The sequence below is a fragment of the Bactrocera dorsalis genome, chromosome 2 (genome assembly GCF_023373825.1).
Source record: "Bactrocera dorsalis isolate Fly_Bdor chromosome 2, ASM2337382v1, whole genome shotgun sequence".
In the NCBI taxonomy this organism is placed as follows: Eukaryota; Metazoa; Arthropoda; class Insecta; order Diptera; family Tephritidae; genus Bactrocera; species Bactrocera dorsalis.
The window spans coordinates 103,484,982-103,500,410 of NC_064304.1; the positions used below are offsets into that span (position 1 = coordinate 103,484,982).

A 15,429-nucleotide genomic window follows, 5' to 3' on the forward strand; every position below is an offset into this window, starting at 1 on the left:
AGAAATGCCAATTTCCTTGCACAGGCGGAAACAATAGCATGAATTTTTAAGTAATTTATAAAGTTTATTAGTTTTTGATTTCATTAAGAGTTATTAAGTGTTGTGATGTGCATATGTGTGTGTAAAGTGTAAAAATCAAATTATTTCTAAAGGAGTCAAGTAAATAAAAAACAACTACAAATAACAATGAAATTGCTCATTAGAAGCGACCGAGAGATTCCCAATTTATCTGAATGAAAAGTACGTATGCATTTGTTGGTAAAAGTATATATTTTATATTTATTTGTATATAGTTTAATTCTTAATTGTTGTTTTTTTTTTTGTTTTTATAAAATTGTTGTTCAATAGAAACATCACATTGTAGTATCACAGTTGGTGATGGACATATCAGTAAGTGCCCACTAGTCTCTCACGCTCTCCTCCCTTGCTTTCTTCTGCTTTGGAATGCAATTGCATTACCAAGGTCGCCACAAACTCTCTGCCGCCGTGTGCTGCTGCTGTGCAACAGGTGACGCGATGGGACTCTCACAGTCACTATGATAGCCGGAAGAAGCAGGACTCAGTGGTGCGCATTCAATGCGTAATGGTTGCATACTGGTAACTGTGTTTGTTCGCTGATGCGATACTTGTTGCTGCTGTTGAACTGTGATATTTAGTGGCTGTTGTTGGTGCTGCTCCTGTTGCAGGCGATTAAAACTACGACCCAAATGTGTCATTACAGATTTGCCCACTTGCACGCTCATGCCGGGTGTTGAGGCCATCACACGTGACACCTCATTAACTGCATTCATATAGCCATTACGAAATGAATCGGTGTGCACTTGTGCGCTTTGTTGTTGTGCTTTACCGCGGCACTGTTGACGTACGAAAACAAGTGTTTGCTCGAGTAACTCTGCTTTATCCATGCGTAGTACGGCTTCGTCAGCTTGTAACTCAGCGACGAGTTTCTTTAATGCCTCCAAACAGTTGTTAATACGTGCACGTCTTTGACGTTCCAGTAGCGGTTTCTTGACTTTTAAGTAAATTTGTGTTTTGCTTTGTTGTGCCATTTTATACGTTTTGCGTGTCTTGTCTAGTTGTTCACGTTTCGCCAGTTGATACGATTGTGTTGTCAGATCCTGCAGGACTACGCGCTTTTATACTCTGCTCGAGCAACCCTTATTAACAGCAAGGACTCGTCTGGATTCTCACTCTCTTATGTGAGAGTCTCCTTGTCTTATATGCTGTGCGCTTTTAGCACTGCTGCGCAGCTAAATTGGGTACAACCCTCATAATGTAGTGTAAAGTGAATTAACAACCTACAAATACATATGTATACGTGTATATTTGTTTGTGTGCGCTCATATTAATAAGCAAGTATTTAGATGTGCTCAACTTGCCCAGCCAAACTGAATGACGACGACGAGGACACTTGGCTGCAAAGGGACGTACAAAAAATCCGTTGTTCAACAAAATTCCAAAAAAAAACCTGCCTTATGGCTCGTGGCGTGGGAACCAATGCGAAAGTGAGTTTCTCACACAGCACTTTCCGTTCGGCATGTGTTCGTTGTTGCTGTTATTATGCATGCTAGCCACATGCTCCTTTTTAAGGATCTGAAATTTTGCAGCTGCTGCTATTTTTCGTTTCGGTATTTTGATCCGTTGCTTCGCCGGCAATGCACACGCGTTGTACATACAAACAAACACACATATACATATGTATGTATGTATGTAAGTTCTACAGGCTTTCGTGCGTTATGTTTGCTTTTCGATTTATTGGATTGCCGTGTTGATGTTGCATTTTTTGCAGTCGTATGTCTGTTTGTATGCATAACTCCTACGCAATGTGCGCGAGTGAAGAATTTTAATGCATTCATAGCATTTTTTTGTTGTTGCTGACTTTCAGTGTGTGTTGCTTCAGGATAATGGCATAATTGTTTACTGCTGCTGTTGTTGTTTGTTAAGCACTTCGACAGCTGAATTTGAGTGTGGGAAAGTTTGAGAAATTTTTGTACAAATCCTTGAATGGTGCATTCATACGAAAATTAATTGTTTTATATTATTTTTGTTGTTGGCTTATGTTGCCGTTTGCCCGGTTGCTGGCCAAAGTGGCGCGCGCCAATGCGTGCAATACACGAGTCTTTACCGACTGTCGCTTGATTCGCTTGCGGTGTGTATGAATGCATGTATGTGGCAGCGGACACTTTTCAGTAATCAATTAATATGCAGATTGTACTGAAGTTTCGTGTGCGAAAGTATGTATGTATGAGGATTATGTTATGCTGAAATTAATGAGTCAAAAAATTAGTCATTGCAGTTGTTCTATTTACTGAGGTACCTTTTAATTGTTTCGTTTTCCAATAAGATTACTGGTTAATTTGGAAATGGCAAAACTGCAGCCCTTTTGTCTCATGTTGCTGGGGTTTGCTGTCATCACACTGAATTTGTTTGGAGAAATCTGGCTTAATTCGTGTCTATTTCAGCTCTTCTCTGCCACTTTACGCGCGGTTTCTCGCTAGACCAGCTTCTAACAACTGGAATTTGCGAAATAACTGTCAAAAAAAAAACAATAATAATTTTGTCTTTGGCAATCTTAAACGAGTAAAGTTTCGTCACTATAATTATAGTTTGTAACTATATATACGTATATGTCATAGTGGTCCGATATCGGAGGTTCAAAGAAATGACTAGGTTCTTGACAAGCGAAGGCCGTGTGTAAAATTTGAGATTAATATCTTAGAAACTGAGGGACTTACGAGGTTATAGCCAATTCGAGATCCAGTGGAGTGGAAGTCTTCCTCTTCCTCTGCTTGCTCCGGCGGGTACTGCGACGAATACTTTCAGAGCTGGAGTGTTTTCAAGCATATTGGAGACATGATTTAGCCGTCTCTAAATTCGTTGAACTATGTCAATGTCATCTTAAAATACGTACAGCCTATCGTTCCGTCGAATGCGATATTCACCGTTGCCTATGCGCAAAGAATCATAAATCTTTTAGAGAATCTTTCTCTAGAAAACTCGTGTCATCGACTCATCAAATGTTGCAATAGTTTATGCCTCTGCACCATATAGCAGGACGGGAATAATGAGTGTCTTATAAAGTTCGGTCTTTGTTCGTCGAGGACGACTGTTTGTTTGATGACAGGGAATGTTCATTACGTTTGGTATATTAGACTTGATTTCCGAATTTCAAAGAGTAAAGTAATAGACTTATGAGAAGGCATTCTTTTTCTTCTTCACATTTGAAAATCTGCAAACGTCTTGTGTAAGACGGTAAATCTGAAATATACGAAGTTCCTACTGAAATACTGGAATACTCACTGGTCACAGTCTGGTGGATTACACGCTTGCAGAATTGGACTGACACCAGGGAAACAATGACACATATCTTGTGCCCTTGTACCGCATATACTAAGCTACGCTTTAAGCATTTGTGCCTCCAAAGGTATGAGACGCCGGAAAAAGTATCGATACTGAGGTCACATCGTAACGGTTACATCACAAAAGGTTAATACTGGTCAATACGTGGCTTATTTGCCTACCAGACTAACCTAACCTTCTTCATGGGTAATATCTGTACCCACGTATTAACTGTTTCCAAGCTCAAAAATCGGTTTCGGTAGTATGAAAATAATAAGTATGTTCTCAAAAACATCAAAACGGCTTTAAACTTTAGTCAGGAAAAGAAATCATCTATCAGGTTGATCATTCCCAGCGGAAGATGACGCCTTATTCATAGACACGTTGGCTTTAGGATCATTAGGTGAAAGCGGTTATAGACTTCTGAAGTCAGTAAATGAAAGCTTTCTCTGAAAGATTTCCGCAGTTTTACATCAACGACCTTGCCGCTGGGTTTCCTTTGAGGTTATGTGTGTTTTTGATGCGACTTTTGAAAGCTTTTATATGCCCAATATGTTTTGTTATTCGAAACACTTTACTTTGGTGACCAGTTCATAACATCTTTTTGTTGTTTCATCTAAATTGTCCACGCAAAAAGTTAACCATGGTGAATGTTGTGCGGCCTATAGTATCGTCCTGTTGCATTCACGCATATAATTTTCGTTTTAATGGGTTTTGTTGTTGTTGTACCGGCGGAAAATTTGCTTCAAAGAACTTTAAAGCATGCAGCTGAGTTGGCATTCCTCGAGTGGATGTCCGGGCGGGTTTTGGGTTTCGGGTTCCGCGGTCATTCCGGTTACGTAGACCCGACTGTCGTGGTTAATGATGAAAGTCTGAACGATATTGTTTTCAAAAAAGGACGCATAAATTTCGAAAATCATCCAAAGCTCTTATTCACTGTTGAAGATCGTGTAGGCCTACTGACGCCTTTCAGCATATGCATTAAGCCAAATAACAGCTCTTCCATTTTGATGAAAAAAAGTCAAATTTGTTTTTTGTTTACATTTTAGAGTCATATATTCATGTATATATAATTCTTTTATGCTTAAATACTATTACTACAGTACAGTTGTTTGTATGTATGTAACTAAAGCTTTTCCTATCACAGTTCACAAAACTACACAAGTTTCTTACAAAGTTAATTCGCTAATAACAGTTTACATTAAAAAATTATGTGATTAAAATTAAAAAACAATTTGCACTTAAACTAAATGAGACCGTCGTTTGATTAATTAAGTACATGCTCGAGCTCAGTCACTGGCTATACGTCTGCTGGCCGCCACTGCCTTACTACCAAGGACGCCAGACACTTGTTGCGGATACTTGCAATAGACCGTTGCTGCTGGCTGCCGTTTGGCTAGAGGTAGTCGACTCATTGTCACTAGCATAACCGCTAGAAACCGGACTGTACATGCTGGAGGCGGCGCTGGAGGTGGGTGTAGCTGCACCGCAATTGACGCTCAACGGCTGATTGACAGCGGTGCGCACCTCCTGATGCTGTGACTCCAATTGATTCAAACGCAAACCGAGTTGTGTCATCAGCTGTGTGCCCAACTGGACATCCACATTCGGCAATGTGGCGAGACAACGTGAAATTTCATGTGCCGCCTTAATGTAACCGGAACGGAAACTTTGACGTGCGCCTTCATCGCTGCGCTTGGCTGTGGTTTGTTGCTGACGCATTTTACGCAAATGTTCAACAGTCAATTCGAGAATGTCGGCCTTCTCCAATTTCACCTCCGGATCGCCACTTTGTTGTTGCACACATTCGGCCATCAGATCTTTGAGCTCGTCCAAGCACTGATTGATGCGCGCACGACGTTTACGCTCCAATAGCGGCTTCATCACTTTGCGATAACGATAAGTCTTTGATAATTCATAAGCGCTGGTTGCCATCTTGTTGTTGTTTATTTTTATTTATACTTTGTACTTTTGCTAGAAAAACTCGAAAATAATTTTTACTTTTCTCTCCTTCGGATGTTGTTTTCTTTACAAGTTCTGCAACGAGAATGCTGAGTACGCCAGGAATGTGCCGTGCTTTTATAGCTGCACGTGGCTAAACATGTTAACCACCGCTCCCTGCGCACAGCGCTTGTAGTGCTCGTGCTCAACGCGCGCTCATTGCAAAGCCTGCCAAGCGACCGTTGAGAGAGTGTAGTGCGTAAAACGGGAGTGAGAGTATCACACCAACAGCGTTTGGTGAAGGCGAACACCTGCGTGTGGCTGGCAAACAGGATTGCCCACTCACTCACTGACTGACTGGAGTGGAAGTTGACTGGTGGTTGAATTGAGCGCACAGCCGACTCGAACCGAGCTGTCTCGGTGAAAGGCGATACCGCTGCGCTGCTAGTGGTTGTTCTTGGCTTTATTGTTGCTTTCACTGCTCGTGTTATACGTTCGTTGCGCGCTCTGTTGTAATCGTTGCACGCTGCGCCGATCCTGTTCCAGCTCTCTGCACTCTACTCTTAAGGGCTGTTCGCATTTATGAACTTGCTCATTTTGCTGTGAGGGTGCAGCTGATTTCTTATAAGCTACTTGATCATTATACGCATATCTGTTGGTTGTTGGTTGTTGCTGTTGTTGTTGGTGGTTGTTTTTGTATGCAAGGTAAAATAAATTAACCTCCTGCTCAACGAAAGCTGCTGCGGCGGCGGCTGTTGTTGTAGTCCTTTTTCGAAACCGTGGGAAACACTTTACCACTCAGTTTCCCACACGATTTTTTTTCTTTCCTTCTTTATTTACACCCCGTAATTTTGTTGTTGTGCTCGACGCAACGGCTCGTTATTGTCGTCAGTGTTATTATCACCGCGCTGTGAACAGTACTCATCCCCTTTTCTTGGGGTGACTGTGTGTTTGCTGATAACGATTGGGTACAGTGGTTCAGGTTTGACTTTGAGTAGTTTCAAATTGTGGGCGAGCAAGTGTGCGTATGTAAAAGGGTTTACTGGTAGCGCCAAGAGTGAACTCTGACTTTTTGATTTTGTTTACAACAGCGCGCGAGTCGGTCTTCCTTTTCGCTGTTTGGGCCAATTGGAGATTCGAGGTGTGGCCAGGTCCTCCTCCGATTAGTCTTTCCAACGGAGTGGAGGTCTTCCTATTTCTCTGCTTCCCCCGACGGGTACTGCTTCACATACTCTCAGAGCTGGAGTGTTTTCACCCATTCGGACAATATGACCTAGCCGCTGTCTCTTAATTCGCTGAACTATGTCAATGTCGACGTCCATGCCTCTGCACCAAACGGGGATGATGAGCTTCTTGTAGAATTTGATCGTTGTACGTCGGGAGAGGACTTTACTTCCCAATTTCCTACTCAGTCCGAAGTAGCCCCTGTTGGCAAGAAATATTCTGCGTTGGATTTCGAGGCTGACATTATTGTTGGTGTTAATGCTGGTTCCAAGATAGACAAAATCATCTACGACTTCGAAGTTATGTCTGTAAACAGTGACCCATTTGCTTCGCAGATTGTAGGGTCTCCCTCCCTGGATTGGGCAGAGCATATTTAAACTCCAATCCGTGATCTGTCAACATTCAACAAAAATATGCTTGTCCTCTCTCAGATTTCTACATGTCTTATGGGATTAAAATATTTCAATACCCATCATACTATAATGGATTAAGGCTCTTTGATAATTTTGTGAGTCTAAATATAACATATTATGGTCAATTTCAATGTCTCAGATCTCGGACTTTAGCAACGTTATAACATTTCTGACAATGTAGTATGACGTTATTGATTTCTCGAGCTTTTTGCAATTTAGAGGAGGTATTTCTGAAGACGACTGACGACTATTCTGGTAGTTTTCAACTCGTCCGTGGCAATATTATCGAGGTGTAAACAATGAAAAATTGATAGGAAATCTTTTATTGATCTCTTTAACTTTCTATCTTCGGTTTGACAGATACACAGGCAGGCAGAAGATCCCGGTTAAGGAAGTTCTCTGAATGGACAGTGTGAATAAAATATTTTGGAAGAATAAAGACAATTACATGATTTTTTGGCTGGTACAGTTATGGTTCTAGATATCTATCAGATCAATTTTGGGACAAGCTGCTTTGAGGTCATTAAAAACATACTCTGGGGTTTCGAACGACAACTGCCGTTAGCATAATTCGGATTTCCCGCGAATCCGCATGTATATCAAGGACGCTCCACTTTTCGGAGAGGCTATGCTCAGCTTGCGGATTTCCATCAGCAGTACGGATCCATCTTAAATAATTCGGCACGGCAGGTTTCGACTGTCGCTGTGTATGACGGATGCATTTTAGGAGAGGCTGTTTTCAGGTCATCAGAAATAGGCTTTGGAGTTTCGAACGAAAAGTGCCGTTAGAAAAAATTTGATTTCCCGCGGATCCGCATGTAAGTCAAGCTCTGCTTGATAGTCACATACGCAGCCCATTCAAGTCTGAAGTCTGGCGTCTATCTTTAATAGCCTTCATTTAACTATATTATTTATATACATGGTAAATTTAATCAGTTCTGTTTTCCTTTTGTCCCACTGTACACGCTAATGTGTTGTTTGCCAATCTAGGATATTATTTATCCATTGCGCGGCTGACTCGTTCAACGATGATACTCAGTAGCTGTTATGTGCCAGTGAGCTAAATTCCCGAAAAACTACCACCTGCCTTTCGTCAAATTTCGACGACTGACGAGCACCGTAAACACACACACACACATGAGCACACTTGAAATGACTGCTGGCTAAGCGTTGGCTGCTGCTACGCTTGCTTTTGCAATTGTGGCTGCTACCACTCTTCAGCACGCCAATGGACAGACGGACGGACGGATGGACAGACGGACGAATGACAGACCAACGTACGCTTGGACGAACGAACGCACAGCGGATGGATGAACGTGTGTGCCTGTGTATAAATGTGTGGACAGACCGAGCTGGCTGGTTTACGGATGTGGCCACTAGAGCGACTTATTGACTGCTTTGCTACACTAACTGCCAACGTTGCTGTTGTTGTAATCACACAAACTTCCAGTGTTGTTGTTTACGCTTTTATAGGACGAATGCCGTTTTGACTCACTGACTGTCGCAACTGACACGCTTCTGCTGTGCGTGGATGCGACTCTGGTTGCGGCTGTGGCTCCGTCTGCGGCTGCGGCTGATTTGTTGCTGCGTCAACACACCATCGAGTGTGAGAAAATTTTCTCGCTTGCAGCTGTCGTTGTTTAATATTTGATTCGTTTTTTTCATTTACTCCGTTTTCTTTTGTTTTTGTTCCACTCTTTAATTCGATTTGTTGTTGCTGATTGTTGTTTTTATTTGAAGTAGTTCTGTTTTCTTTGCTCCATGATGTGCCTGCAAATTAGTGCGCACACGCAGACACACCGCACCCTACATACATATGCACATAAGTATATACAGATAGACATTCGATTGCCGGATGATCGTCGGCGCGGCTGCGCGGAGTGTGGACAGCGCGTATCAGATCATAATTGCCACGTCGCGTTGGCGTTTGCTTTGGTTGGCATTGCTGGGTGTCTGCTTGGAATGAGTCGTTCACACGAGCGAGTTTGCGCACATACATGCCAACACGCAGACAGTGGTGTGGAGGATCGCCCGACGTAGTAGCAAAAGTTGTAATAACAACAACAATGCGCACAACAATGAAGTGTGCATGGGATGTGGCAATAAAAGGATTAGGGTCAGCTCGTAATACAATTCCACACATACATATGCATATATTTGTGAGTGCATGCGTATGCGCCTAGGTCCTACATACACCAAACGAACACTCGCTATATTGGTGTAATAAAAACCTTGACTTTTGTAATGTTGACTGTGTTTTTATTGTGGAGCTGCAGCCTTGCAGGAGTGCTTTAGTATGTAGATGCACATACTTATGTAAATATGTATTGTTTTTATTTATTAAAAGTGAATCATGAATGTGGTTCGTTGGAGTTTGCTGGGGATCGCTGTCTTGGGGTCCATGCCACATGTTGTTGTAGAGATGCTTATGTCGCTGCTGTGCCACTTTCTCAGCAACATTGAAATGTTTCACTCGGTTAATTGCAGTAAAATTGGTATGTAATGAGGGTTGTGGAGCTCGGAGCTCTCTGCCAATGGTATTCGAAATTTTGTCTCAGTTGTAATCTTGTGCGCTGCATGTGGTTGATTTCTTGTTGAGGGTGCATCACTTGTGGAAGGGTTAATTTTGTATTACACGCATTTATTATACGATTGCTTCGAAAAACCGTCTAATCCTTTGCGTGGGAAAAATATTTTTCTGAAATGCAATCACTTTTGTATTGTCTTGAGTGTAATTGTTTTGTAGAGTTATGTTCCTTGTACGCATAATCTTGCGACACAACCTTTGGTTCGTTCACCTTTAATGAGCTTAAAGTGGTTATTGATTTATAAGGGTAAAACATTGAAAAAAAATCTTGTGGGAAAATATTTTTCTACGAAATTTATACCGTAAAATTCAAATAGATTATATTCCTTTTAGCGGGTTAAGATTTATTTAACAGGTGTTTCACTATAGATTGCTCAAAATTTACGAAATCCACAGAATTTTGATGTTTACTTATACAAGACCGCTTATGCAATTATAGCCGAGTTTAGAACAGCGCGCAAGTCGTTTTTTTTTCCTTGTTTGGCGCCAATTGGAAATTCCAAGTATAGTCAGGTCCTTTTCCACCTGATCTTTACGTCGGCTTGCCCCGCCGGGCAGTGCGTCGAATCAGATGTTGTAATCGACTACGCCTCTGTTCCATATAGTAGGACGGGAATAATGAGTAACTTATAAAGTTTGCTCTTTGTTCGTCGAGAGAAAACTTTACTACTCATTTGCTTACTCAGTGCGAAGGAGCACCTGTTGACAAGAGTTAATCTGCGTTGAATTTCGAGGCTGACATTGTAGTTGGTGTTAATTCTTGCTCCAAGATAGGCGAAATTATCTACGATTTCGAAGTTATGGTAGTCAACTGTGCCGTGGGAGCCGAGTCGAGCGTGCGACTACTGTTTGTTTGATGACAGGAGATATTTCGTCTTAGGGAATCTCAGCTCTATAAATATTTGTAGGTCTTATTATATAGAGCCGCTTGTCATACAAATTGCATATGGGTTTTCGTGTAGCGTTTTTTATATATCTGTTGATGGCTTTAAGAAAGTTATAAGCGTATGTGATGTTCAGTTTAATACTCAGTTAATACCGGAAGGAAAAGGTTCCATTTAATGTGAGGTGCAGTATTCGTTATAGACAAAGCTTAAACTGCGAAGGTCCCAGATATACATATAAGACGAATTCTAGATAATGTTGGACAGAAGCATAGAATGTGTTCAATGTCCTGCCTCCTGCTTTGCACTTTCTGCATGTATTTACTTATGCCTATTCGTCTGGCATGTGATCCCAGTAAATTGTGACCTGTCATTAGGCCAACAACTGTTGTGCTTGTTTTTATTCCGCCTCTTGGATATGATTTTGGCGATCCGGCATATACTTATGGCGGTCTACCTCGCCCTGATTCGTCTGTCAGCCTTTCGGAAATTTCATTTTAGATCGTTTTTTCTAATTTTCCGTAGGAGGGAGTCATGCGTAGAAGGTCACGCAAGGGAGAAAAGTTCTCTAAGCGCCATTCACTTGGGTGTTGCCAGAAACGATATTTTTACATATGGCTCAAGCAGCTCACACTACCAATGAAAAGAAAAACACAGGCTTGCAGGAGAGACCCCTCTTTTTATGACATTCCTGCAAACGTGTTTAGGATTACGATGTAAGGTCAAGCACTTGGAAGGTCCGGCCCCGTAGTTAGGAAGATGCTACTGCCCAGCTGGTTTATGTTCTCGTAAAAGTAAAGGTTGACAACACTGCCGTCCAAGAAATGCGCTGGACGGGACAAAGACTGAGGCGACTAGGTTCTTGTGGCATATACTACAGTGTCCATATAAAGGAGTGCGAATTCGCAGTGGGATTCGTGGTGGTAGAGATACTCCATCACCGAGTCCTGGCCTTCATCTCGGTGAATGAACATCTAGCCACAATCCACATTAAAGCGAAGTTCTTCAACATATAGCTTATTTGCGGCCACGTACCCGACGGAAGAGAAGGATGATGTGACCAAAGTTGTCCCTAAGAGCGTACCTATGAAAGCTGCTCCCGCCTCCACGTTAAAATCGTGCTTGGCGACTTAAATCCCAGGGTGGGCAAAGAAGATCTTTGGCACAAGCGGTGTCTAGGCCATTAAAGAAGAAGAAGTATTTTCCGTACAGGTTTTATACACAGACAAATAGCAATTTGGGTAATCTCATCAGCTATTTCGTTTTTCATAAATGCTTTGTGGTCTAACCTGCCGCTTTCTGGCTACATAAAATGCCTCTCTGCTCCGAAAAATAGATTCCACTACATGTGCTATTTTTAATCCATCCGTATAGATGTTGCAACTTCTGCTTACGGGTCGTCATCCAACTTCTCCTTCCACTAACATTTTGTTGAATGAGATATGACCGAAGCTGCTTGTGAAGAATTCTTATCAGTTTCGTTTTAGTGGAGATTTTTCTGGTGTAAGATCCTTCCTTTGAAACTATATTTGGTAGATTAAGAAAGATACAACTATTATGCTAACCTTTTTCTTAAGGGAAAACTTTGTGGAGACTAAAGTAATGGAGATACGAAACTCGAGATGACGAAAAGTATTTCTCAAGTAAATTAGTAAATGAGTAAATTTCGTGTGTTCTCACGAAATTCATCAGTCATTTGGAGTGGATTTAATTCTTCGAAATAAAATTTTCAAGAGAACAGAGCCAAGTATTCACAGGTATAATTTATTTCATCATACAAATATCTATAATAATACAGGAAACGAAGTTTAGTAGATTATAACTAATTGAGTGATAGTTAAGCGCTAGATAAAATGATGGGAAAAATAAATAAGAAAGGTTGAGATACATCATTTTTTATTTAAACAATTTAAGAAAATCCACCTTCTTCGGCGACCAAAAAGGCTTAATGAGTGGCCCTCGTAAGCCAAAGAAAGCGACGTTCTACGCCGACAGAATTTCACTCTTAGAAAATCGCCGATAGCACTACAGTAGCACGCTATTTATTGCCTTTATGCCTCCCCTATAAATCAAGTCTTTATGAAATTTGTTATGAGAGTAAAGTTATGTTAATTAGGAGGGTCGTAATTAGGCGTCACTTATACATACATTATCAATCAGCTTTTTGAGCCGCCGACAAACAGTTACATACATGCAACGACGAACTAATTGCATTATCCACCCTAAATTGGTGCTGATGCACCTCCATAAACTTCAATCAGTCAGTCGCCATATATATCACTTAGGCGTCTAAATGCCGCTCAAATATTTTTGGTAAAGCCATGCTATTATACCTGTGCTGTTGATTAATTAAAGGATTACAGCTAGTTTTGTATTGATCTAGCAGGTGTGTAAGGGATTCATGGCATAATTTATGCTGAATCGTTTTCATTCATGTCAAATAATTTGGTGTTTTTCGTTAGTTTAACGAGACTGCTACCTTAGCAGACTGTAGATGACTATGAAGGTGGCACCAAAGCATGTTTCAAGCATATAAAGAAATGTATTTTTAAAGCGTTGGCCTGGTATATTCTAATTCATCAAAAGAAAGCGCCTATTTGCACAGTCTTCTGAGCAGACGGATTTATAGCATTGGCGGTTTGGCTGTCTTGAGAGTAAACCATTAAATCAATCAAAAGGTCAATGAGACGCCGACGCCAGATCTTGATGTTCCTAATAATTTCGGTTATTGTTTCAAGATCTGCGGTAATTGTCTGTCGAGTAATGAGTTGGTATCCATCAATACATTGGCGGTGTATTTCAAATTGTTTATTGCCCAAGATAACGGTACAATCTCCGAAGAAAAGAAATAATCAAAATCAATTTTTATAAGTAAAGTTTTGTATTCGACAAGATATCTTCACGGAACTTTGTATGCATTATTTTCCAAAAAAATCAGATCGCAACTCTATAAATGACATACAAGACCGATGCAACTCAAGCTTTTCTTGGAAAACTCTTTTTTTATTTGACAATATATCTTCCCGAAATCTGGCATTGATTTTTGTCCAAGACAACTCAACAGTCTCTCTTCTATTGAATAGAACTGGTACACCTGGGTCAATCTAATAATCCATAAGTATGTTGTATCTTTATTGAAATGAAAAAAAATCTTCAGTACTACCTATTTTGTGCTTTATTAGCCGAAATAACATATATAATATTAAATTTCGTATTCTTTATATAAATTATACAAATATGTGGACATGTATGCATATAAATATTTGTATGAGTGGATCTGTCTCCGCTTCGCTTCTTGCATGAAATTCCGCAAATACACGACTGAGCTAATCGCCGTCCATTGAGAAAACCGAAATCCTGCGCGTGCAAAAAGTGCGCCACCCGAAGTGCATTCATTCATTAATCACTTCGTGGCGCCAAGTGCACACATACTATACATTTCATGCGCATAGAACCACACAGCCATCAACCAGTCGGTTATGCTTACTCAGGAGGCGACGAAAAAGAGTTGGAGTCAACAGTTTCCACCACGCAACAACAACATAACTTTGTTGTTGTAAGTTTGCTGTGAAAACAAAAAAGAAAAATTCGCACTGCATGTTATGCTTTGCTGTGGCGTTCATTCGTTCATTGATGTTTAATCAGCTGCCTCATCGTGTGTGGAGAGTGTGTGAGAAACCAGTTTATCCATTCATAGTGCTGAGCTGGGCATCCGTCGGTGGTCACACGAGAGGCGCACGGTACGAATGACGAGAACCAACCATTCAACGACTTGACTTGATAGTGTACCGTTCATTCATGCTAAGCTTTCGCCGGTACATCGGGCCTAACAGGCTTTACTATGCTGCGGTGTAATACATATACATACAGACGGAATTGTTTGTGTGTCTAGTTGTTGAGCGCGCTCATTTATTGTTGACTGCCGCTCGCTGTTTAGAATCCAGTATCCAGTTGTTGGCCAACATTTCTAGTGTTTTTTCCTGTTATCACGTGATTGACTGGCAACTTTTTGCATGCGTTTTTGTTGCATACATGTTGCTTGTTGTTGGTTTAGGTGCCGCAAAATCAGCATCGTTGCTTCACTGCCAATCGATTTCACAGTACGTGTGTAGTTCCGTTGCTTGTGGCAACACCGCGCTCCAGTAAAATTGACCAGCTTCGGTATGTAGACAGATGACATGCGATTCCGTATCCTCTGCGTAGGCGTCGGCGTCGGCTCCATGCAACACTGTGTCGCCGTGTTGCAAAAGCCATTCATTGGCGGCGTTTTGGGCCATCTCATTAGTGAGTTGCTCCGCCAAACTGCATAACTCACTATTTATATTGTTGTTATTTTCTGATTCACAGTTGTTGTTGTTATTTACACAAAATTTTTGGTTGTACGCCTGCTTCGCCTTGCCGATTTTGAAGAGTTGTCGCATGCGGCCAGCGAAGTCCTTTAGCTTGCTCACCACTGGCGCGCGTTTCTGGCTTGGAGTATGCATCTCAAATAGCGGTGAAAATTATGTTTTATCAACAAAATGACGTTACTTAATAATTTTACAGAATTTCCGTAACAAAATTTGCGTTGTGCACAGTTTGCTTGCGTTGCGTTGAATGCACGCTTGTCCAAAAGTCGCACTTCTTTTATAGCCCACACAGCTTCTCGTAGCGCTACTGCGGCGCGCGTATGCAAACCCGCCCTGCAAAAGGGCTAAGCAGGGCGCTTGCCAATAAGCGCATTGTAGCAGGAGCATCGTGCGAACAAGTGCGACCACATGAGCCGCATGTGGTTTGCGCGCGCCGCAGCATTGCTGTTGTCGCTTGCACGTGCTGGGCGCGCGGCAGCAACATGAGCGCGCGCATCATCACTGCACAAGCAGCAAAACAAAAAAGAACAATGAAACAAATAAATTAAAACAACAATCCCTTACAACAACAAACAGCGCTCGCAGCACTTGTCGTTGCGGCAAGCTAGCAGGCGCGCTCATCCCCTTTTTATTGCACACACACGCATCCGCTTGCAAAGGCCACGCATTGAACTTGTTTCGGCAGTTGCAGT

The 15,429-nt window shown here is 41.6% G+C and overlaps 2 protein-coding genes across 2 annotated transcripts; both read right to left on the reverse strand.

Annotated features, from left to right (window-relative positions):
• Positions 1-60: 60 nt before the first annotated feature.
• LOC105222000 (enhancer of split m8 protein) lies at positions 61-1,172 on the reverse strand. Its single transcript, XM_011199156.4, has one exon. It carries the CDS (start codon positions 1,047-1,049, stop codon positions 456-458), a length of 594 nt encoding a protein of 197 aa, XP_011197458.2. The 5' UTR covers positions 1,050-1,172; the 3' UTR covers positions 61-455.
• Positions 1,173-4,373: 3,201 nt separating this feature from the next.
• On the reverse strand, positions 4,374-5,497 carry LOC105221999 (enhancer of split m7 protein). The gene has a single exon (XM_011199155.4). It carries the CDS (start codon positions 5,272-5,274, stop codon positions 4,669-4,671), a length of 606 nt encoding a protein of 201 aa, XP_011197457.2. The 5' UTR covers positions 5,275-5,497; the 3' UTR covers positions 4,374-4,668.
• Between the last annotated feature and the right edge of the window lie 9,932 nt (positions 5,498-15,429).

Bases quoted from the DNA above. Each gene is read 5' to 3' on its own strand.
- LOC105221999 (XM_011199155.4), bottom strand. From the start codon at position 5,274: ATGGCAACCAGCGCTTATGAATTATCAAAGACTTATCGTTATCGCAAA.
- LOC105222000 (XM_011199156.4), bottom strand. From the start codon at position 1,049: ATGGCACAACAAAGCAAAACACAAATTTACTTAAAAGTCAAGAAACCG.